The 26,253-nt window shown below is 44.6% G+C and overlaps 1 protein-coding gene across 1 annotated transcript in view; it reads left to right on the forward strand.

The window, feature by feature from the left end:
- LOC126457986 (uncharacterized) overlaps positions 1-19,605 on the forward strand; it is a 40,507-nt gene extending 20,902 nt beyond the window's left edge. Inside the window, exon 3 of the mRNA XM_050094751.1 lies at positions 18,018-19,605. Within this exon, the coding sequence (XP_049950708.1) occupies positions 18,018-18,285 (268 nt within the window). The 3' untranslated portion in view covers positions 18,286-19,605. The remainder of the gene's footprint in view (positions 1-18,017) is intronic.
- The last annotated feature ends 6,648 nt before the right edge of the window (positions 19,606-26,253 follow it).

Here is a 26,253-nt window from a genome sequence, read left to right on the forward strand (position 1 = left end):
TGTTTATATGATAATGACTCGCAGGATAACATCAGATATCTCGCCAGTAAACCACCTCATATTACTGTCTGGTTTGCACGATTTGAGCGTGATGGCTCTTGAGGGTGATCGTTGTCAAGCATTGGTCGTAATGTTGATTTGGGGCCGTTATCGTAATGTGTTTGCGAGGAGGGCTACTCTGTCGGCTAGTAGATGTGTAACAGTAGCGGTACAGTGTACCACATAGCTAATGACTAGTTTCCTTAAATATAAATACATCGCACTGCACTTGGCCGACAGTAGCAATGTGGGACTTCGACATCACAGCACTGCATAAAATCGTGTCACAAAGTAGATGCGCAAGTAAACAGAAACTGAAATAGTCCCGTAACTCGAGGTAATCTGATTGGCAGCCGTTGTTCAAGCACTGCACTGCATAAGAAGCGAAGAGGACATCCGCTATGCGTGGGATTACCCACATTTTAGTGGGAGTGTGGAGAGTGGAGGAATTTTGAGGTCTCCTCTTGTCCTTGCTTTATACTTAAAAGTAGAGGTATTAGCAGAAAACATTGGAAAATACAGCGTCACAGACAAAAAAATCAACAGTGTCTAACGAACAGGCGATTCCCTTAAGCAACCTCATGATAAACTTGTACTTGGCAAAAGATTCCTGCGGAGCGCAACTTAGGAAAAGCTAACGGTCTGAGAACTGATACGTGGAAAGTTAGAATGAACAAAGTCTCCAACAATAAAATTCTGTGAAGAAGTAGATTTAACACATGAATTTTTATTTACTAAGGCCCAGTGAAATTTAATATAAAGACGAGTAAGACTTCTAGGAGTCGACTATACAAAAGTTAACAACAGCGGCATGTGTGAATGGTATGGCAAGCGTTTCTATGCAATGCCGTAGCATACAACCTTAGATTATTATTAGTGACTCACTGAATCTTTCCAGGTTAGGAATGACGTCGGTACAAGCCACTATTGTACAAGTTTACGCGTCCACGTTACTAGCTAAACAAAGAAATTAGAATGCTATCAAATTTTGATTCAAGAATGAAACACAAGTTTCTGAAAGTGTGTGTCTAGAGGCTAGCACGTATGGAAAAGTATGTAGACCATAGGCAAACCGGAGTAGGAGATACTGGAATCATCAGAATTGTAGAGTTATTAGGGGTTGTTCGACATAAATAAACGCATAAACATTTTAATCAATACGTTCTATTAGGAACAACCCAGGAAAGGAGGCTATGCCTACTTCAGCTAGAAGGAGGTTATAGTATATGTTCTCAGGAATCAGGATTACTAAAATTAACATTCCAAAAATAAGTGTAGAGTGAACATTTTACGAGCACAAAAAGTTTAAAATACCCTTACCACAGTCCAGAGGTCCTTACGCATTATTTGTGGTAAGTATGAAGAGACTGGAACAGCAGCACAAAACAGATAATGCGAGTAAATAACGTTACACCACTTCGGATACCTGAAACAAAATTTTTATTGAGATGTTACCGATGCAAGTTTTTTCCTCACGCGATTTATGAATAAATGTGTAGTATAAAGAACTGAAATAGTCGAGAAAGCTACCTACATTTTCTGTAGTTCTTGTTCGTCTACTCAAATGTCGATTCAATTGTTAACATTAATGACTGTAAGCATAACGTGCGCGACCGAAGAAAATTCTTAAGTGGTGCAGCTATTAACTGACTCATTTACAATGAACCGTTATCGTTGTATCTCTGATACGCAAAGCAGTAGCATGAAAAACTAAAACACAATTATCTTGTAGGTAAGCCAAAACGGTAATGAATTTAGACACGGGCTGTAACAGCTAAATTACTTATTTAAAACAGCCCATCAAATCTTGTAAACGACGTGATTACGTTCACGATTATGCTCGTCAATTTAGATTCTCCGTCAAAGAATTATCGAATTGAAAATAAGTTCCGCGGAGATTAAACCTGGCGCCTTTTCATACCCTTCTAACAACCCTATCTGAGTCTACTCAGAGAACCAGGGCATAACTCATCTAATAAAATAGATGGGCGAGTGATCTTGCTGAACTTAAAACACAGCTAGTGGATACAATGGTGCACATTTGATTACATAAGATGCTCCACGGTATGAAGAAACAATCGGCGTTGAGTTTATTGCGAAACCTTTGATACAAGCCAGGTTCCACAAAGAGTATACACCCGTGTCCAAAATGTTTAAGAGGATAGAACAGGTAGCCTACAGTGACAGAACACGTGGTCGACCGTCACCTTGATTAAGGAACCATCCCGGCATTTGCCTAAGAGATTTAGGAAATCGATGGAAAACGCAAATCAGGATGGCCGAACAGAGCAGCTCCTTCCTTCAGAATATGAGGTCAATGTCTTAACAACAGCCCTGCCTTATTCGGTAATTCTCTATTGTACTCGATAATTCTCTACTGTTTTCTGTTTTGTACGTAATTAACGCTGTTTTAAATAAAATCTCCAAGAAATCCTTAATAGAATAAAAGGAAAGATGTCGTCAGAGTCTTCCAGACTGACGCATATGCAAAACAGGGAGTAGGACCCCAGAGTAAATGCGAGTGAAACGGGAGTGCTAGACAGTGAGAGTGAAGTTACCAGTGACTGTGCTACTGGAGCGATCATACCTTCGTAGCATGTGTCCTCACTGTCGACAACATTCACACTTAAAAGTTACCTGAATGACAAAAAAGTTTGTACCATATGTAGCGTAGATGACATTAGTGTAGCTTAGATTTGTATTATCTAATAATAGCAGTAGGTGCGATGCAAGCCGTATCAGATGTTGGGCGGTTCAACAACATTTTTCCACCCGAGTGACCTATCGTTCGCCTCCCTCAGCCCTACTGCCTCCTCTCCCTCCTTTTCCCTCGCGTCTGCAGCTCGTGAGGAGGAGGAGGAGGAGGAGGAGGAAACTAGTGTTTAACGTCCCGTCGACAACGAGGTCATTAGAGACGGAGCACAAGCTCGGATTAGGGAAGGATTGGGAAGGAACTCGGCCGTGCCCTTTCAAAGGAACCATCCCGGCATTGGCCTGAAACGATATAGGGAAATCACGGAAAACCTAAATCAGGATGGCTGGAGACGGGTTTGAACCGTCGTCCTCCCTAATGTGAGTCCAGTGTGCAAACCACTGCGCCATCCCGCTCGGTCCCTGCAGCTAGTGGTCTAGTGGCTAGCGTTGCTACCTCTGGATCACGGGATTGAGGGTTCGATTCTCGGCCGCATTGGGATTTTCTCCGCCCTGGGATTGGGTGTTTGTGTTGTCCTCGTCGTTTGATCATCATTCGGTAAAGTGGCGAGACTGGACTTCGTAAAAACTGGGGATTTTTACGAGCGCTGATAACAGCGCAGTTGCGCGTCCTACAAACCAAACATCATCGTTATCTTCCCTCATATACTTTCGCGAGTGTCACTTTTCGCTGCTAATTGTGATACGCACTGTACACAAATGTTGCACTTATGTGCCCCTGGCACCTCTCGCAACTCGGCGCCCCAAGTGGCCACAATTAATTGTGAATCTTCCAGCTGTGACACCTCTGGAGCCCTCTTACATTGGCACCTCAAATGGCGGCTTATGTCGCTTGGGCTTTAAACCAGACCTGTTCGCAGCACCCACTATTGACACAAGATATCACTCCAGACCCCAGTTGACGGTCGCAGGGTAGCAATAACAAAAAGCGCGGCGGGACCCGCGGAGAGGCCTGCGAACAACAACAACACAACGGGAGATGACGGACACGACCAACGAAGGGCAGAACGAATACAACAAGATCGAACAACGGAGTCACAAGGAAACAAACACTCGTACACAGAACAAGGAAGCAAGCTGTCTAGCGCGAAGCGAGGTGTAAACCGACTTTTTATTTATTTATTTATTTTTTTTTTGTCGTCAGTCTACTGACTGGTTTGATGCGGCCCGCCACGAATTCCTTTCCTGTGCTAACCTCTTCATCTCAGAGTAGCACTTGCAGCCTACGTATTCCAATCTCTGTCTTCCTCTACAGTTTTTGCCCTCTACAGCTACCTCTAGTTCCATGGAAGTCATTCCCTCATGTCTTAGCAGATGTCCTATCATCCTGTCCCTTCTCCTTATCAGTGTTTTCCACATATTCCTTTCGTCTCCGATTCTGCGTAGAACCTCCTCATTCCTTACCGTATCAGTCCACCTAATTTTCAACATTCGTCTATAGCACCACATCTCAAATGCTTCGATTCTCTTCTGCTCCGGTTTTCCCACAGTCCATGTTTCACTACCGTACAATGCTGTACTCCAGACGTACATCCTCAGAAATTTCTTCCTCAAATTAAGGCCGGTATTTCATATTAGTAGACTTCTCTTGGCCAGAAATGCCGACGTACGCGAGATTAGACTGGCTGGCTGAGCGCGAGGAAGGCGCTTAAGTACGCTATCTGGGACGCCGCTATTGGCCGCTGGGACCACCTGTTCCACTGTTGGGCCCTCACACTAATAGCGGGCCAGGAGGCGCGCGCTGCCACAGCGTACGGCGCGATGGTGCAGAGACCTCTATGGGTCTTCGACGTCCATGACGTCTGGCGCGGATTCAAATTCCGCGGACTCGCGGTACCAGATCCCTCCCCCCTGAAACTTGCGCGTAGGGCGGAAACGCCCCGGACGCTGTCGAGGTGCGCGGCAGTGGGAAGAGGAACTGTGCGTATCAATCGCAAGTGGCGGGGAGGAAGGGACGCCCGACGTATCCATGACAGCCGATCCAGAGTCCAGGGCGGAGGAGGGAGCCGCCGATCCACCCGGAGGCGGAGAGGGCTGGCGGCAGGTACGCGGGGAGACGGCTACCGGGGGCTGGGACGGTGACTCGAGGACCACGCCCTTACCCGAAGGAGGTAGGGAAAGAGGCGGCGGCGCGAGTCCCGTGGCAGCACGAGGGCGGAGGTGATTATGATGGCGCCGCTCCAACCCTTTCGATGTCTGCACTGACGTCACACGCCGCCCATGGGCCGCGACGACCGTGACGGGTGTCCAATCCACCTTGGGGCCGTACGCGCGGGCCCACACGGCCGTGCCAGGGGCATAACACTGCGAGGGCCGGGAGTGGGGGGCCGGAGGAGGACGGCATCAGCAAATGGAGTAGGGTCCGCGGCTGCCTCTCATGAAGGGGCTCTGCCGGACTGCGTCTGTCAATTGGCATAGTGCGATAGGTGCTCAAAAACAGGGTGAGGGTCGACGTGGTTGAAGATGTGTCGAGTGCCTTAGTCAACTGGTGTTTAAAAGTGCGGACAAGCCTCTCCGCTGCGCCATTGGACGAAAGATATGTTTGATACCGTTGGCCTGACAGAAGTTGCGGAAGGAGGATGCTGTGAATTGGGGACCATTATCGCCGGCAGGGTCGCGGCGGGTAGCCGAAGCAACTTCAGCAGCCATAAGAGGAAGACTGTCCAGCGCATCCCGGCGGGCGGAATCAATGTGAAAGCAGAAGACCTGTTGGTCAAAGGCAGGATCGGGGCCTGCTGGGAGACGTGACAGAGCTTCCGCATTAGCATGGTGGGTGGTGGGCTTGTACCGGATGGTGTAAGCGTGATTACGTAAAAACAATTCCCAGCGCTGAAGACGTTGAGCCGTCCGCTCGGGAAGGTGAGAGTGGGGTCCGAAAAGTGTAACCAAGGGTTTATGGTCCGTCAGGAGGGTGAACTTTGCCTGAAAGAGATAGGTGTGAAATTTTTGGATGGCGAACAGGGTCGCCAGGGCCTCCTTTTCAATCTGGGCGTAGTTCCGTTGTGCTGGGGTCAACGTCTTAGAGGCATAAGCGATGGGCTGTTCGGAGCCATCGGCATCCCAGTGCGCGAGGACGGCCCCAATGCCGTATGCCGACGCATCAGCTGCCACAACCAAGGGGCGGTCCGTAGAGAAGGGAGTAAGACAAGGGGTGGACTTCAGCATCGTCTTTAAACGGAGAAAAGCCTGGTCACAGGCAGGAGTGCAAACAAAAGGTACCCCTTTGCGACGCAAGTGATTGAGGGGTTGAGCAACGGAGGCAGCCTGGGGAAGAACTTTAAGTAATAAGTAACCTTGCTCAAAAACATGTGCAGTTCAGATAAGTCATTGGGACGAGGAAGGGCCTCAATGGCCGCGACATTACGACCCAAAGGGCGAATGCCATCTTTGCTAAGCCAGTGGCCTAAGTATTCCACTTCCGGTTGAAAAAAAAAACAACACTTGTCCAGCCGACAGCATAGACTAGCAGACTGCAGAGTATGAAGTAAGGCGCTGAGGTTTTGCAAATGTTCCTGGCAGGAACGCCCGGTGACTAAGATGTTATCCAGATAATGCACACATGCAGGGATAGGCTGTGTAAGCTGCTCCAGGAATAGCTTGAATATGGCCGGCACCGAAGAGACACCAAAGGGAAGGCGCTTGTACGTATACAGTCGTGTGTTGATAACCATGATTTTCTGAGATTCGGCATCCAAGGGCAACTGGTGGTACGCCTCAGCCATGCCGATCTTGGAAAAATACTCTCCCCCGGCAAGCTTGGCAAGAAAGTCTTCCTGTCAGGGAATGGGGTAAGTGTCAACGAGGGACTGAGCATTGACTGTAGCGCCGAAGTCCCCACACAGCCGAAGGGACCCATTGGGTTTCCGCATGACCACCAGTGATGTCGCCCATGCACTGTAAGTTACATGTTCCAGCACGCCATCGCCCTCAGCCGATCAAGTTCCTACTTGACCGCTGGCCTGGCCTGGAAAAAGCGAGGCTGTGCATCTGGCCATAGGATGATGTGCGCCTGAAAGCCAGAAGCACATCCGAGATCTGGTGCAAACAACGATGCAAAAGCGGAGCACAGATCGTCCAAGTCCTGAAAGGGAACAGCCATGGAAACGACCTTAACTTCGTCGGAAATTGAAAAGCCAAACAGTTGAAACGGATCCAGGCCAAAAATATTCGAAGCCGACGGATGGTCGACGACAAAGAGAGTAAGGAGCCATGGAACACGCTTGTACGTCGCGTGGACGACGAACTGCCCATGAAGGGGAATAGAACCGTCTCCGTAGGCGACCAAACGACGAGAGGGAGGCGACAACGTAGGAGAGCCCAGCCGTGTATATGTCGCCATATTAATCAGGGAGACAGTAGCCCCAGTGGTGACCTGAAAACTGACATCCTCTGTGAAAATGCGGAGCGTGATGAAAAGCTTCCGCGCTGATGGGTCATCCTGTGCGACGACCAATTGCAGAGCGTGGACGGTATCTTGAGGCCCAGGAGGGGCAGGACTGGATCGAGTCGAGCGACTACGACAAACCGATCGGATGTGGCGCTCCTTGTTACACAGCGTGCACTTTTTCCAGCGGTGGGGACAATCAGCCCGCGAATGGGCAGTAAAGCACTGTGGGCAAGATGGAAGTGGGCCGCGCGACCGGCGACGAGGGGCGACCGAAGGCGCCGACGCAGTAGAGACGTCGAAACACGAGGAGTCCCGACGGCGCTGGCCCCTGTCGGCCGGGCCACGTCGACGTCGCGAGGGCGGAACCTGCCGTGACGCCGCAATCGCTGCCACCTGCGGTCGCGCCATAAGACGCTCGTTAGCCACTTGAGCAGTTTCAAAAGGAGTGGGCAATGTAGAGAATCTCTTCCAAGGAGGGGTTGTCGAGTTTCAACGCCGCATTACGGACCTCAGGGTCGGGAGCCAGCTGAACCACCACATCCTGGATCAGGGAGCCCGCATACGAAGCCTTACACTGCTGAGTGGTGCATGTAAAAATCTCATTGACGGCTGAGACCCTGCAAGTCCGTGACCCAGGAATGATACGATTGACCAGGCTGTTTATGGTACTGGTGGAACTCCAGCCGAGAGGCGACTACATGGTAGCGTTTGGAATAATAGTTTGTCAGCAAAAGGCAGATCTCCTGGAAAGAGAGAGCCACAGGATCGGACATGGTTGCCAACTTGCGGAGAAGAAAGAACGTGTCCAGAGAGGCCCAAGACAAAAACAACGACCGCTGCAAGGAGTCGTCTGTGACTTCAAAAGCCGTGAAATGTTGTTTCAGCCGATGTAAGTAGGTTTCCCAGTCCTCTTTAGCGTCATTAAAGGGTGGAAACGACGGCGGACGCGGGACAGCATCGGAAACCCGAGGACTCTGAAGCTGGTGCGGTAACGCGTCCCGGGCATCGACTTTGTCCGTTAGAAACTGCAGCGACTTTTGTAAGATGTCTAACTGGAGTTGCTGCTGCTGCATGAGCTGCTGCTGTTGCTCCAGCAGACAGGCCAACTTCGCCTCCTTTCCATCCTCGTCGCCAAAATGTTGTAACTGCGACCTGGGCGGTCGCGGATTAGCAATGACGGAAAGCGCTGCGGGACCCGCGAACAACAACACAACGGGAGAGGACGGACACCACCAACGAAGGACAGAACGAATACAACAAGATCGAACAACGGAGTCACAAGGAAGCAAATACGTCCACTCGTACACAGAACAAGGATGTAAGCTGTCTAGCGCGAAGCGAGGTGTAAACCGAAGTACGCAAGGTTAGACTGGCTGGCTGAGCGGAGACAGGCGCTTAAGTATGCTATCGGGGGCGCCGCTATTGGCCGCTGGGACCACGTGTTCCACTGTGGCGCCCTCACACTAAAAGCGGGCCAGGAGGCGCGCGACGCCACAGCTTACGGCGCGATGGTGCAGAGACCTCTAGGGGTCTTCGAAGTCCATGACGTCTGGCTCGGATTCAGATTCCGCGGCGCGCGATATCAGACCAGTCAGATATAGAAAACATAACATTCATGCCTCCTGAGGACTTTTTTGATGTAATGTAAGCTGCATGAAAGTGATTATATTCATCTATCTAACGTTATTCTCTGAAGTTTAATCCTAACAGTATGCACTGGTCTGTAAACTAAATTATCATTATGCCAGATATGTTATCAGGCCGTAGAAACTTAGTGCTACGTGGAGCTGCGCTCTACTATAACCACGGTTCAGTAGTTTTGGTGCAATACGTAAATGGCGTACTAAATGGAGGATTACCAGTAGTATCGGTACGGAAAGAAACCTAAATGAGTGTGTAAGAGTGTGACTGCGAGTTGACAACTTCTCTTTCATTTTTTGTTTCTTTGTTTGCTTGTTTGTTTTATACATTATTAGAACTGCAAATCCGTTGTAGTAGCGATTCCGTATTTTATATCTTTACAGAATATGAACTGCGTTTTACAAGTAATAAAAAATAGCTGATCGCTTAACTTCTGCGCTTCTGTGCAAGCAAAGCAATTACTTTTGATGCAGGTACAGTTTACGTGCACAAATATAAAAGCATGTATATTTAGTTGTTGTTGTTTTGTACTCAATAGAGCGTTCTTCGTCATGATCAAAGACAATAGTTTCCTCTTATTATCCATATACATGCGAAAGTTGTTTATGAATAACAGAGACATGTTTTATATACGTTCGACGAAGTATTGAAGTAATGTTCGCTATATCTTCGTTTTGAGTTTTCTGTAAAATTTTATAATTTTTGTGGAGGAAATTTAGTTTTCAAGCGCGAAAGATTTGTATTCTTTTCTTTATTTTTAGTACAACAGCCGTATGTTTCACTTTACAAATCAACGATTTTCGAAAAAAGTGTGAATTAATCATTGACAGTTCCAATTTGGCTATAAATATTTATTATCCTTAAGTAACAAAATGGTTCAAATGGCTCTGAGCACTATGGGACTTAACTTCTGAGGTCATCAGTCCCATAGAACTTAGAACTACTTAAACCTAACTAACCTAAGGACATCACGCACATCCATGCCCGAGGCAGGATTCGAACCTGCGATCGTAGCGGTCACGCGGTTCCAGACTGTAGAGTCTAGAACTGCTCGGCCACCCCGGCCAGCCCCTTAAGTAACAGACAGGAGGATAATGATGTAGAAAAAAATGTGCCGTCGGCTACCTGACCTTTTAACACCGTCACTCAGTTTCTAGACGTTCAATGCTTCAGGTTTTTTGGAGAATCAAGGAAGGCACTGATCGCATTTGTAAAGAAAGCTATATTTATGAGGTAACGCCCGATAGTTATGAACAAACTATACTATCTCTCCTGTTTCTGGATATAATTTAATTTTTCGGTAATTGCTTGAAAAATAATCTTTAAACTTGACTAAAACAAATATTACTATAATCACTTCTATATGAGATTAATTCTTGAAATGTAAATAATGTTTTTCAGTTATATAACGAGATTTTGTTTTCCAATGGTTCAAATGGCTCTGAGCACTATGGGACTTAACTTCTGAGGTCATCAGTCACCTAGAACTTAGAAGTGCTTAAACCTAACTAACCTAGGGATATCACACACATCCATGCCCAAGGCAGGATTCGAACCTGCGACCGTAGCGGTCGCACGGTTCCAGACTGTAGCGCCTAGAACCGCTCGGCCACACCGGCCGGCAGATTTTGTTTTGATGTACAGTATACGTATATTGGAGAGAAGTATAAAGCTTGTCATATAATAGGGAATGAAGGATTGTTACCCTGCTTAAATAAGCTGAAAATACAAGAAAATCTTACGTTACTAAACTGATTTCCTTATGTAAGTGTTAAGTCCCATAGTGCACAGAGCCATTTGAGCCTTATGTAAGTGCTTTCAACTGAAAAAAAAATGTTCGAATTCTCCAAACAAGATCCTATGTTTCTACTCGTATGTAAGTTCAGGCCAAAGCGTACCTGGGATGTTTTCAGTCAATGAACTAGGAAAAAAAAAAAAAAAACTAATTTGAAAAGTATTCTCGTCCGTAGCAGTGCTGGAAGAGAAACTGTTTAAATTACTTCACTCTATGTTACGCATCTTTCGCGAAGTTCAAATAACTTGAAATGTATCGCTAATGGCAGTGGCTGCAGCTAACCAGCGATGTTCCTTCTGTCGCTGCAAACGGAGCTAAATTCTGAAAAGGGCTGGATAATTTGACGTGGAATGTTACCCATATACATTAAATAATTTCAACTCATGATTTTAATACATATATTAAAATATTTAGAACTTTTACACACGTTTTGTTCTGCAGAGTTTTTTTCTAATTATACATTCAACCGAACACAGAGGCAGCTACTAATAGAGACAGACGAGCTTTTTTTTAATAGCGCTGTTAGTAATATGAATAGCATGAAGATCTCAGATGATAGATGGATTTTCTTTCTGCGATTAACATACATCATAATCAATGATTATTATTTTTGAACACAAGTGTGTCTCATATTATAAATGTTACATACGAGAACTGTTCGGAAAGTAAGGTACGATGGGTCGCGAGATGAAAACCACAGTGAAAATAAATTAAACATTTATCGCAACAATTAGTCACACTTTCCAGCAACATCTCTAAATAGTCGCCAGTCGGACTTAGACATTTGTCGTGACGTTGTACAAACATTCCAGTACCCTGTATTGTGGGTGATCAAACACTTACCATCGAAAAAGCTGCAGGAGCCTCTTCATTGCACCCTGCAGAACGCGGTTTAAAATTGTCTTGAAGAAAGAAACGCATGACATTTATGTTTTGTGGGCTGCATACCTTCAGGCGAAATCTCTCACCAGATCCACATACCTGGCGAGAGACACTGTTGTTTTAGGCATTTCTACGTGATCACTTTGCGCTCTGAACTGAAAAGAGCGACGTGAAGCTATCGACAGCCACATTAAAGACACTGCCCAACACATCTGTGGAAAGTTGCATCGGATTTCCACAGTGGTTTCGATTTCCCGCCTTATCGGATCTTACTTTCCAAATACGTCTCGTAATTCACATTACACAGAATATACTGTACATATACGTAATTATTCTTGTTAATGATTTTTACATAAGTTCACTCGTCCATTCGTATGCGGACGCTACAACACCTAACATAGAGGTAAAGTGGATATGATCTTAGCTGATTAAAGCTATTAAGAAAACGGTCGTAGCCTTCTCTTACTTACGGTAGTGTACGGTAGCATACGGTATTTTTACAGCTCTAGTCCTACTCGTGCGAAGCCAGGATACGTTATTCTCTGATGTTTAATCATAACTCTACACATCACCATTATGCCAGAGCTGTAGTCCACTGTAGATACTTAGTGCTACTCATGCAAAGACGAAGTGGGTGGCTAGTATGGAGAGGAAAAACCTACCGGGTAAAACCTATACCGCCGACCGGAGTGGCCGAGCGGTTCTAGACGCTGCAGTCTGGCACCGCGTGACCGCTACGGTCGCAGGTTCGAACCCTGCCTCAGGTATGGATGTGTGTGATGTCCTTAGGTTAGTTAGGTTTAAGTAGTTCTAAGTTCTAGGGGACTGATGACCTCAGAAGTTAAGTCCCATAGTCCTCAGAGCCATTTGAACCATTTTTTAAAACCTATACCGATATTCTAGTTCTGAATAATCGGTATTTATTTGGTCTCAGCTATAACAGGTGTTTGTTATTTTTTACTAATAATCAGTTAAAAAACGGAAATATCACTTAGCCACAGCAGCAGTGCTATATTTTTTCGTTTTTAAATAAATCTTTTTTTTAGAAAACGAATAACTTTTATTAGCAAAATTTGCATTCTTCTTCTTCTTCTTCTTCTTCTTTTTCGTCCTTAGCGTTTGTGCCGCGTGCTGGCGCGGTCTGCTGTTTTGGCTCCTTGTCGCCACTTCTTGCGATGTTGTGCCTGACCAGAGTGCGAAATGTGTCCTTTCTGGTCTATATGGTAGATTCTCACGGTCTTCACCAGACATCCGTTGTACAGGGTGGTCCATTGATAGTGACCGGGCCAAATACAGGGTGATTCAAAAAGAATACCACAACTTTAAAAATGTGTATTTAATGAAAGAAACATAATATAACCTTCTGCTATACATCATTACAAAGGGTATTTAAAAAGGTTTTTTTTCACTCAAAAACAAGTTCAGAGATGTTCAACACGAGCAATATCAACCCGATACTCCAACTCGTTCCACACTCTCTGTAGCATATCAGGCGTAACAGTTTGGATAGCTGCTGTTATTTCTCGTTTCAAATCATCAATGGTGGCTGGGAGAGGTGGCCGAAACACCATATCCTTAACATACCCCCATAAGAAAAAATCGCAGGGGGTAAGATCAGGGCTTCTTGGAGGCCAGTGATGAAGTGCTCTGTCACGGGCTGCCTGGCGGCCGATCCATCGCCTCGGGTAGTTGACGTTCAGGTAGTTACGGACAGATAAGTGCCAATGTAGTGGCGCTGCATCCTGCTGAAATATGATTTGTTACGCTTCTTGTTCGAGCTGAGGGAACAGCCAATTCTCTAACATCTCCAGATACTGTAGTCCAGTTACAGTAGCACCTTCGAAGAAAAAGGGACCAAAAACTTTATTGGCTGAAATGGCACAGAAAACGTTCACCTTAGGCGAGTCACGTTCATACTGAGTTGTTTCCCGTTAGTGTGGAAAGTTGCTTCATCACTAAACACAATCTTTGAAACGATTCATCTGTTTCCATTTCAGCAAGGATAAAATCACAGAAATCGATTCTTTTAATCTTATCAGCTGCAGATAGTGCTTGAACCAATTTCAGACGATAAGATTTCATAAATAACCTTTTTCGTAGGACTCTCCATACAGTTGATTGTGCAATTTGCAGCTCTCTGCTAGCTCTGCGAGTCGATTTTCATCGCTCGTTCTCGGCCGTCCAGAACTTTTCCCTTTGCACAAACACCGATTCTCTGTAAACTGTTTATACCAACGTTTAATACACCACCTATCACGAGGTTTAACACCATACTTCGCTCGAAATGCACGCTGAACAACTGTCGTCGATTCACTTCTGCCGTACTCAATAACACAAAAAGCTTTCTGTTGAGCGGTGCCATCTTAGCATCAACTGACGCTGACGCCTAGTCAACAGCGCCTCAAGCGAACAAATGTACAACTAAATGAAATTTTATAGCTCCCTTAATTCGCCGACAGATAGTGCTTAGCTCTGCCTTTTGTCGTTGCAGAGTTTTAAATTCCTAAAGTTGTGGTATTCTTTTTGAATCACCCTGTATATCACGAAATAAGCATCAAACGAAAAAACTACAAAGAACGAAACTCGTCTAGCTTCAAGGGGGAAATCAGATGGCGCTATGGTTGGCCCGCTAGATGGCGCTGCCATAGGTCAAACGGATATCAACTGCGTTTATTTAAATAGAAACCCTGCAGTCCGGAACCGCGGGACTGCTACGGTCGCAGGTTCGAATCCTGCCTCGGGCATGGATGTGTGTGATGTCCTTAGGTTAGTTAGGTTTAAGTAGTTCTAAGTTCTAGGGGACTGATGACCTAAGATGTTAAGTCCCATAGTGCTCAGAGCCAACCAAATAGAAACCCCCATTTTTGTAACATATTCGTGTGGTACGTAAAGAAATATGAATATTTTAGTTGGACCACTTTTTCCGCTTTGTGATAGACGGCGCTGTAATAGTCACAAACGTGTAAGTACATGGTATCACGTAACATTCCGCCAGTGAGGACGGTATTTGCTTCGTGATACATTACCCGTGTTAAAATGGACCGTTTACCAATTGCGGTCGATATCGTGTCGATGTATGACTATTGTGATCCAAATGTCCAACGGGCGTGTGCTACGTATGCTGCTCGGTACCCTGGACGACATCATCCAAGTGCCCGGACCGTTCGCCGGATAGTTACGTTATTTAAGGAAACAGGAATTATTCAGCCACATGTGAAACGTCAACCACTACCTGCAACAAATGATGATGCCCAAGTAGGTGTTTTAGCTGCTGTCGTGGCTAATCCGCACATCAGTGGTAGACAAATTGTGCGAGAATAGGGAATCTCAAAAACGTCGGTGTTGACAATGCTACATCAAAAATCGATTGCACCCGTACCATATTTCTATGCACCAGGAATTGCATGGCGACGACTTTGAACGTCGTGTACAGTTCTGCTACTGGGCACAAGAGATATTACGGGACGATGACAGATTTTTTACACGAGTTCTATTTAGCGGCGAAGCGTCATTCACCAACAGCAGTAACGTCAACCGGCATAATATGCAGTACTGGGCAACGGAAAATCCACGATGGCAGCGACAAGTGGAACATCAGCGACCTTGGCGGGTTAATGTATGGTGAGGCATTATGGGAGGAAGGATAATTGGCCCCCATTTCATCGATGGCAATCTAAATGTTGCAATGTATGCTGATTTCCTACGTAATGTTCTACCGATGTTACTACAAGATGTTTCACTGCATGACAGAATGGAGATGTATTTCCAACATGATGGATGTCTGGCACGTAGCTCGCGTGCGGTTGAAGCGGTATTGAATAGCACATTTCATGACAGGTGGATTGGTCGTCGAAGCACCATACATACCATGGCCCGTACGTTCACCGGATCTGACGTCCCCGTATTTCTTTCTGCGGGGAAAGTTGAAGGATATTTGCTATCGTGATCCACCGACGAAGCCTCATAACATTCAGAAATGATAAGTTCACAAAGGTACACGTATCACATTGGAACAACCGAAATAAAATGTCCAAATGTACCTACGTTCTGTATTTTAATTTAAAAAAACCTACCTGTTACCAACTGTTCGTCTAAAATTGTGAGTCATATGTTTTTGACTCTTACAGTTCCATCTATCACAAAGCGAAAAAAGTGGTCCAACTAAAACATTCATATTTCTTTACGCACTACATGAATATGTAATAAAAATGGGGGTTCCTATTTTAAAAAGCAGTTGATATCCGTTTGACCTGTGGCAGCGCCATCTAGCGGGCCAACGATAGCGCCATCTGGTTTCCCCCTTCAAGCTAGACAAGCTTCGTTCTTTGTAGTTTTTTCGTTTGACGCTTATTTCGTGAGATATTTGGCCCGGTCACGATCAGTTGACCACCCTGTATATCTAAATGGAACCAAACCTAATCTGGAAGTAATTTACGAAGTAACGTAGCAATGCTTCATTTGCTTTGAAAGATTGAACATGTCTGCCATTTGTTGAAATAATAGGAGGACGGAAGTTATAGTAAGAGGAGTAAATTAAAAACTTAACAACAATTAATTCATAGTTTACAATAAAAATAGAAAGTATCTGATCTGCTGCCCTTATCTATATAACATGACTTTATTTGCTTGTAGCCATCGAAAACGGACAAATGAAGATGGGAAAAGAGGTTTTCAATCTAAGTTTCCATTCTTCAGCACTGACAATTCTTAGTGCTCAGACAGTGTTATGATCCCCGATTACAACATGATCTTTGAGCGAAGTTTCGAAATATTTCGTGTTTATTGTAGTATTCAGCCACTTGACTTTTCGAAAAAAAAAAGTAAACGGTGGACGGACTAAGTTTTCTCTGATCTGCTTATTTAATTTAATACTTTGATCAAATGTATCTTGAAACTGAGAGAGTTAAAATTTTTCAGTCTTCGTTCGACTGTTATTACAGGAAATAATAGGAATAAAAACAACGAAAATTGGTTATTTCAGATATCGGTTATTTTGAACGGCTATAACAGTCGAGTTAAAATGGAGTCAAAAGAAAACCGATATAACCGAAAACCGGTTGTTTCAGCGATAACCGCCGTCCCTACTGGCTAGTAAATAAGTACACTACTGGCCATTAAAATTGCTACACCAAGAAAAAATGCAGATGATAAGCGGGTACTCATTGGACAAATATATTATACTAGAACTAACATGTGATTACATTTTCACGCAGTTTGGGTGCATAGATCCTGAGAAATCAGTACCCAGAACAACCACCTCTGGCCGCAATAACGGACTTGATACGCCTGGGCATTGAGTCAAACAGAGCTTGGATGGCGTTTACAGGTACAGCTGCCCATGCAGCTTCAACACGATACCACAGTTCATCAAAAGTAGTGACTGGCGTATTGTGACGAGCCAGTTGTTCGGCCACCATTGACCAGACGTTTTCAATTGGTGAGAGATCTGACGAATATGCTGGCCAGGGTAGCAGTGGAACATTTTCTGTATTCAGAAAGGCCCGTACAGGATCTTCAAGATGCGGTCGTGCATTATCCTGCTGAAAGGTAGGGTTTCGCAGGGATCGAAGGAAGGGTAGAGCCACGGGTTGTAACACATCTGAAAAGTAACGTCCACTGTTCAAATTGCCGTAAATGCGAACAGGAGGTGACCGAGAAGTGTAACCAGTGGCACCCCATACCATCACGTCGGGTGATATACCAGTATGGCGACGACGAATACACGCTTCCAGTGCGCGTTCACCACGATGGCGCTAAACACTGATGCGACCATCACGTTGCTGCAAACAGAACCTGGATTCATCCGAAAAAATGACGTTTTGCCATTCGTGCACTCAGGTTCGTCGTTGAGTACACCATCGCAGGCGCTCCTGTCTGTGATGCAGCGCCAAGAGTAACCGCAGTCATGGTCTCCAAGCTGATGGTCCATGCTGCTGCAAACGTCGTCGAATTGTTCGTGCAGATGGTTGTTATCTTGCAAAGGTCCGCAATTGTTGACTCAGGGATCGAGACGTAGCTGCACGATCCGTTACAGCCATGCGGATACGATACTTGTCATCTCGGCTGCTAGTGATACGAGGCCGTTGGGATCCAGCACGGCGTTCCGTATTACCCTCCTGAACCCACCGATTCCATATTCCGCTAACAGTCATTGGATGTCGACCAACGCGAGCAGCAATATCGCGATACGATAAACTGCAATTTCGGTAGGCTACAATCCGACCTTTATCAAAGTCGGAAACGTGATGGAACGCATTTCTCCTCCTTTCACGAGACATCACAACAACGTTCACCAGGCAACGCCGGTCAACTGCTGTTTGTGTATGAGAAATCGGTTGGAAACTTTCCTCATGTCAGCACGTTGTACGTGTCACCACCGGTACCAACCTAGTGTGAATGCTCTGAAAAGCATATCACAGCATCTTCTTCCTGTCGGTTAAATTTTGCGTCTGTAGCACGTCATCTTCGTGGTGTAGCAATTTTAATGACCAGTAGTGTAAGTAGGTCGACAAAAAGAGCAGGTGGAGGGCGCGCTGTAGTACGGTGTTGCGTGTGTTGCAGGGGCAGCCCGCCGCCGGTGGTGGTGAAGGGCGGCGGCGAGCGCGCGGGCGACCGCAGCTGCTCGTACAGCAGCGTGCAGCAGTACGTGGACTCGCTGCCCGTGGAGCTGGACGCGCCCGGCTCGCTGCTCAGCCTGCACTCGCTGGGCCGCGACCGCGCCGCCTCCGCCGCGCCCTCCGCCCACAGCGGCAGCCCCCGCACCGCCGCCGCCTCCGCCGGGGGGCCCGCCGCCAGCTTCTCCATGGAGGACCTGCTCTTCCTCGACTGAGCTGCTTCTGCCGTCCGCCGCTGCCGCTGCCGCTGCTGCTGCCGCCACCGCCGCTCCTCCCTCTCCACTTTGCTTTGCCACCATATTCGCTACCACTGGTTCCCTGTTGTACCATTTTCCGCTCGTGTACGAAGTTCTTGTTCCTGTTTACTACGCCTCCTTTTTCTCTTAGCCCACGTAATTTAGCGTGCACGGAAGAAGAATAAATGCTGAAAGCGATTTTTCTTTCGGAAAGCTTACAGAATTTGTTTGTTCGAACAGTAAATATACCTTGAGAATTCTGCTTTGAGCAAAATACAGTATTTGTTTTTCTTTCCATACCTATACACATTTCGGTGGTATTGCACCGTGCTCAGTGAGGAGCTCTGTATTTTACTTAAGAGAACATTTTGTTCACATCCAGATAATTACTCTGCAGTTCACACTTACGTATTTGACAGAGGATGCATACAAACATTGACCGAAAAGTACATTCGTCGACTTTACGGTCAACTAATAAGCCTGGAAAAACTAAAGAATCACATACATCGACATGTCTCCACCGTCCTATTGCGTTCTGTTTCTTTCGTTACTGTACTGAAGTAGACAAACAGCGACAAGGCAACATTAACAACAGGCCATGTGAAATCGGAATTAAAACTCGAGCCTTTTCCAGTTCATAGCGGAATTGGTACATCAACCAGTATATCGGTATGAAGAAACAAACAGTCTTGGTTACAATGTTGATTTTTTAAATTATTTCCCAATGACGTGTTTCACCTTCATTTAGGCATCTCCAGATTGGCCGATATTTGGCAACAATGGGTGGGATGCCACGCATAAAATATCCCAGCAGGTAAATGCCCAAGCCTTAAAAACACTGCACGACGTCCTTATAACGGGTTGTGGTGCAGTCTAATGCAAACCGAAAGGCGTCAGGCCTACAGTAAAGCTTTACATCATAAACATGCCGGAGGTGCAGTTCATATTTTGGTCGCACACATCATACTTGTTTGAAACCAGTTTACATCCAGTGTGATGTGAGCAACCAGAAGATGCTCTACACCGCCGGTGTTTTTATAATGTAAAATTTTACTGTAGACCTTGTCGCATTTTGTTTGCGTTGGAGTAGACCACATGCCTTAATACGGACACCACGTAGTGTTTTCAAAGCTTGGGGATTTACTTGCTGGGATATTTTATGCGCAGTAGCCCACGTACTCAGCGCTACCAAATGTCAGCCAAGCCGAAGATGAAACCCATCATTGGGAAATAATAAAACATTTAAACACTGCAACCAGGACGCCTTGTTTTTCCATATTAAAAATTGAGGCTTCGAATGTAAACACAATCTTTCTCTTCAGCGGATGACTGTACGCTGGGAGCGCTGTATTTTTTTTTTTTTACAGTGGAGCTGAAGTTTGTGACTGGTTTTGTGATGTCGCTTACAGTTCTAACTTCTGTTGGCGGTGACGTAGGTCCGAGGGTGGGATTCCCATGCACAAATACCGAAAATCAGTAATGCGGCGCTACGCTCCTCCTTCCTCCACCTAATCCGTTTGAGGGGCCGACGTAAGAGACTACCCCCAGCAGCATCTATCGCAATGAGAGATAGTTTTTGATTGTTCGTACTAATAAATCTGATCTGACGCGGTATAAACAGCGACAAGATTTGACACAAAGATGCCGCCCTGAAAATCTTCGATGCCGTAACAAAATATACCGTTAAGTAAAATGAAGGATGTTGAAATATCATCGAAGGACGCAGGAGCATACTCAGCATCTGAGCCTAGGGAGGAGGGGTGGCAGTAACAGTTCGTTTTCGTTTTGATCTGAACGACAAAATAGTTTTGAAATTGCGTGTCAGATGCCTCTAGCTACACTAACTATTAGTATTCATTAACTTTTTTCTTCGAACATACTGAATTTATCTGCCCATGTTGTTTGGTGGGACAGGATTCGAGTTCGGTTTCAGAAAGCATTTTTGTAGGGTCAGGGAGAAGGGACAGGTGCCCTTCCTGCTCATCACTGGGTACTTTCTTGTATGGATGAATAGAGAAAATCAAGAAATCATGTTTTGATCAAGGCAGAAATCTCAACAACGAAAAAGTTTTGAAAATGTATCCGATTACTTCGTAGTGTATCTGGAAATGCCCTTTTGGTAGTTACTCTTAAGGACTTCTCTAACAGTGCCCCCCTGCTGCCTGAGGACTGCAAGTCGCATACCACTCACCTGCAGTGTTTGCTGAGCGAGCACCTCGACAACTACAGCGTACGCTTCCTGCTATACATTCGCAATAGTTGCTGCACGAACCCGAAAAAAATTCGACGTTCCCGCGCATGTCAAGGTGTTTGCCTCTCCAGCGGTATTGCCGTCACTACTGCGATTAAGGATGGCTGCCTTTCACTTGACAGATACCACACACCGTCTGTAAGAAGACTGTCGGCGACGTGACAGAGTAACTGAATCAATAGAAATCGATGTAAACAGACTGATATGTAATGTTTTGCAGTCGCTACCAACTTCAGCCAGCAAAGAACAGTGTTCACTACATACAGCATCTCAATGAATAAGAGTTTTTCTTTTCCAGTCACACAAATTATTCAGTCAGCAAGACTCTGCGGGCGCTTCTCCTTTCATCGACGTAGGTGGCCTAAACACTGTGTTACCTGATAACCTAACGCTGGCAACAAGCAAAAAAAAAAAAAAAAAAAAAAAAAAAGAAAAAAAAACAAAAAAAACAAACTAAAACCGGTCGATCTCATTAGCTTTTCATAGATTCGGCTACTCCTATCAGCCACCTCGACGACAATTTCCGTAGAGTATGCATATACTAGCTGCACGTACTCCTGTTGACTCCACCCTTATTAGTCGAGAAGTGCCTAACGTGAACGCCGAAGCAGAAACATCATAGATCAGGCACTGAGAACATTTCTGACGTTCATTATGCAGTACCTTGTATCGCAAACATCAGGCGTTAACTTTTCAGCGTTTGTTTTTTAATTTCAGTTAAGGACTTAATCTTGTGGACATTTTTCTTGTATTATCAAACTTACATTATTACTACTTCTGACAGGTCACAGTACAGTGGCAGAGTTAAGTAACTGAAATAACTATTTTTCTGGTACTAGTCACAGTTTATTTTATTTTCACTTCGCATTTCAGAAATTGAATCCTCTCTCATCAGGTCGATTCATGTGAGTTAATACGACATGTTTTTGTTGTGTTTAAATTCAACCGATGATAGATGTTTGGACATCTGAAGCGCGTAGTGGAAATAAATTGTCACTGGTAACGTAAACCTTTTTCAATCGCTTTTAATAACACCAACGTTAAAGCCTAAAATATATGCATTTAAAAATACAAAGATACGTTTGATAATATTTCTTTATCTTAAGGCCTAAAGCTGGTAACTGACAGGAGCTGGACACACACGTCGGAAGACAGATCACTGAGGCTGTATGGAATGAAACAGCTGTGTCATGTAGATAACTATACATTCTTAGTGTCATGGTGCAGTGCGGAGCTGCTAAAATTGTCCTAGAAACGAATACAAGAAGGCTCTCTGTAGGCCGACAGTAACAACCACCACCACCGACGACGACGACGACGACGGCGATTGTGATCACAATTCCCATCAAAATAGTTATTTCGCGAGGATTTCATATTGACTTCGATATTCTGTGCAAAATCCAGTTATGTAGAGGAAACTAGGTTACGATATGGGAACAAGGAACTAAAGGTAATTCTCCCACTTCCTCTGTATGTATGATAACAAGACAGAGTTTCAGTGTTTGAACAGGATGATTCAAAATTGCAATCTGAATACTGATAGACCAGTTGAGTCGCGGATATGCGCTGTTGTGAACTTGCATGAAGTAGGAGTTACTAACTTTACAGCTCTGAAGAGCTCTCGGAAGCTACCTTATTAATGCATATAGAAAAGTATCTAGGTAGAAGACAGCATTGTTTCGGATACAGCGTGGTCTGTAAATTTTGAAACGTGATGTTTATTTCCTTGGGAAGCTTCAACTGCTCATACAGAAAACACGGGCAGGGTTAACGAGCAGGGCCCATTAGTAAACTGAGAAATATATGATATAAAAGCAGTAATTGTATTAGCTAACTGCTCATCGGTTCTTGGCAGAATATTTTATACGTTCTGAATGAAAAAGAAATGAACGAGAATGGTGTAATATTCTACAATATTTATTATTTTCAAACCGAATTTTGGTGGTCACATCATCGTGAAATACAAGGGTAAATATGTGTGTATGTGAAATTTTTATGGCATCAAACATTTTATAACAGTAATGAACTACAGACTATCTCAGTTGGCTCCAAAGGTGACAGTTTTTAATTTTTGGTTAAAGCGAGAGGGATGCTTTCAGTAAAAATGGGATGTAAACTATATAGGTTAGATAAAATATGCGACACATTAAATGCTGAACCATATAATAAATTACAACAATTGCTGTAAGAGGAAAAAGTAAATGAACAATAAATATAGTAAAAGTTAGAGACATGTTCCAACGGGATGCCTGAATAGGATAATCTCGTCCTTAAAACCTCCAGTATTACGAACAGGTACAGCATAACATGTGGGATTAAACGTGCAAATGAAGCAACAGCGATTATACAAAGTAAAATATTTTTAACACTGCAAGTGAAATTCTAGCAACTGAAATGACGGGAAAAAATGAGGAAACTGAGTGGAAGGGGTAAATTAAAAAGTGGTCTGGATGAGATTGTTGGTAGTATCTCCAGTTAAAAGTGTCTAGTAACGGAATTACGTCTGATGATTAGTACTATGCATGGACAAGATGACATATGTTCGTTAATTTCCATTATTGCGGGTTGTTAATCTTCCTTTCTTTGTCGATTTTATGTAAGACTTCATGTTATAGCTGGTAGCTGTGGCCTTCTCGAAGCACGCGGTCTGTAACAGTAGTCTCTTCCTTCCCTAATTCTCCATTTTCCATGGTGTTCCTTCAAGCGGGTAGATATTGCCCCACCAGACTAGCCTCGATACAATTTGCCACGATTATCAGTGGTTTTGTATATACCATTCTTTTCCAAAGCCGAAGCGCTCTTTGTACCATTTGGCAAAAAAATGTGTGCACGTAAAATAATGTTCTGTGGTTCCTGGATTTAAGCTTTTCGCCCAGTTGAAGAGAGACTGTTCGTAAATATGGAATGATGCACCATTTAGTAAGGTTTTGAGGTGTTGGGTCAAGTAGATGGTAATGAAGAGAAAACACTTCTTGTTTTTGTTTTTTCTGCATTATGGAGTTTGCTAAGGCAGGAGTGTAGCCATTATTTAATGGTATTGTTTGTTTGTGTTTAACTCAGTTTGTAAGTTGTCTTCACTCCTAGCGATGGATATTAGGCGATGTATCATTGGATAAAGGGTAGCGTGTTGGTGGATCACTGGGTGTTGAGAATTGACAGGTATATGTCAGTGGTGGTAGTCTTTCTGTAATTTTTGAAAGTATGAACGTGATCACTGATGTCTGTGTACAATACTATTGGCACCTGATTGTCTCCACACTGTGGGCGTCTATGAAATCACGTGCGGCTGCAGCAAAGTGTATATAGACGAAACGGGAAGGACTATTACAGGACATATTAAGGGACACGAGTGCCACACGCAGCTGAAATAAAATATGAAATCAGCGGTAGCGGGACGTCGCGAGAACTGTGGCCTTGACATTGATAACAATAAAGTACATGTGCTGAATAAGGAAACCAAAATATATAGAAGAAAAGTCCGAGAAGCAATTGAACTTTCGAAAAACACATGTATCTTCAATAGAGAGGACGGCTACTGTCTTCAGACATCGTGGTTCCCCGCCATCAGGGATGTGAATACGCGGCCGCGCCATGCGAGCAATAGAAACAACGCCCTGGAATCCACCTCTGCAGACAATAATATTTTGGATAAACATTTCCCCTCTCATGCTGTACCGAATGATATTGGCCCACCAACAGCAACGGGAGTTTTAACCAATAACTCTTCTTCAGCATACGGGAAAAATCCTATTTTAACCAGTGACGTTGGCCCTCCAATGGCAGCCGCAGAAGTTATACCCAACAGTCCCCTTTCGGTATTAGCACGGGAAAACTTCTCTTACTATCCAATGACGCTGGCCCACCGGCGGTAGCGCAAGGCTTTTACCCAATAATCCCACTTCTCCAGCACAAGCGCGGGGAAACTTCACTTTGTAAGAGGAGATGACCCTGGTCTCTGACAGTGCTGAATGTGCAGGGGACGAAGATCCCAAGAAAGGGTTAGAAACGCCGATTGTTTGAAGAAATATGTTGCAGCCTAACAACCCAGAAGATTTTAAGTTCAACGTTATCTTGTTCGTGTATCCCCACGAAACGAGTCACCACATTGTGCAATATGTTGTTCATTTTCCCCTAGAACAATTGTTGTAAATTGTCATTTAGTTCAATATTAAATGTCACATAATTCATCTAACCTTATATTTTAAATCGCGTTTTTAACGAAATAATTGCTCCTGTATTAGTCGAGAACTATCGATTGTCATGCATGAAACCAAATGAGATACAGACACAGAGCAGACAATGAGCTCTGACCTTGTGTGTTCTACAGGAGCCCTTGGAATGGGCAATGTTTCGAGTGCTCGTCATCGGGTTCTCTTGACGCCCTCTTCAAACGCGAGAGTGCAGCGCGTCCGTGGAGCGCTGCAGTCAGCAATTAGTTGCGAGCGCACCAGCGATCTTCAAACTTTCTTCATATCCGAATGGTACACTTCCGGATCCGGGTCCCTCATACAAACTTAATCAACTAAGTACCTTCCATAACTCCTAGAAATCTGTGATGTGAAACACCCTGTGTAAGAAACATTACTGGCAGGAATCGCACCACTTTAAATCCACCAATGATCGCTTCAGATCCAACATAACATTATTAACTGGTGGATCACCAAGCTCTGATATACTTAAAGGACGAGATAGGAACAGACCTTCTTATGTTGTTGACTGTCGCACCCTCTTTAAAGGTATTCGTTTACATAGCAGATTCGCAGGTACCTTACACGCGGAAAAGAATCTACAGCAGTACAGCATCGCTCAATTTGCTACCTCAGACGCTCGCAGCCAGTCTATGTGGAAAGGTGTACTAACCAAACAGGACGACGTTTGTCCACTCCGTCTTCAAAATTCCCATGTAAGTGACCTTATCTCATGTCTCTCCTTAAACAGCTTGTGTTACACGCACATAGAACTAAGAAAAGAAATATAAATGCAACTATACAGAGGAGGAAGTGACCATCGTCCAGTGGTTACCTGCTGTTAATCTTTCACAGCCACGCGGCCTGATTCGAGAAAACTTGTGTGGTCTATGTTCTCTCCATCAACACAAGAGAGAAGAAAAAACGCTTCTTGTTCTCTCTCCGCTGTTTGTGGGACAATTTACAAAAATGAATGGAATTTAGTTGAAGATGTTCACTTGAATCCCAGGTTTTGTATATTATTTTTCCTTGAAAAGAGACCTAACACCTGGTTTCTGCTTGCATTGAAGTAGTGCGGTGACGTGCTTAGTTTTATTTACACCCCTCTGCTTACCAGTGGAAAGCTTGATTCGCTTTTCTGCTAGAGTCCAATACAAAAGTATGTAAGCCCAGGCATTCCGCCTAGGTTGTGTGCTAACATTGTTTCATGTACTGTAATGACATTCGCAGTGCGTTGGCGTAAATAATGTCTAAAGATACGGTAGTTAATTCATTAGTATTTAAAAGCTAATTATACAGGCTGGTTAAGCAACTGGACTGTTTACCAGGAGATGCTGCATATACCTTTTGTACTAGTTTTTACAGTAAACTGAATGAAATATTATTTTCTCAGAAGGACATCTTGTGTTGTGAAGGATAGTGAATCCGTTTCAGAACTGAATAGTTTTGTCTTGCAAATAGAGCTACGGTATCCACAGTTCAATCCAGAGTTAATTAATAATGAGTTCT

This window comes from Schistocerca serialis, chromosome 2 (assembly GCF_023864345.2).
Source record: "Schistocerca serialis cubense isolate TAMUIC-IGC-003099 chromosome 2, iqSchSeri2.2, whole genome shotgun sequence".
NCBI lineage: Eukaryota > Metazoa > Arthropoda > Insecta > Orthoptera > Acrididae > Schistocerca > Schistocerca serialis.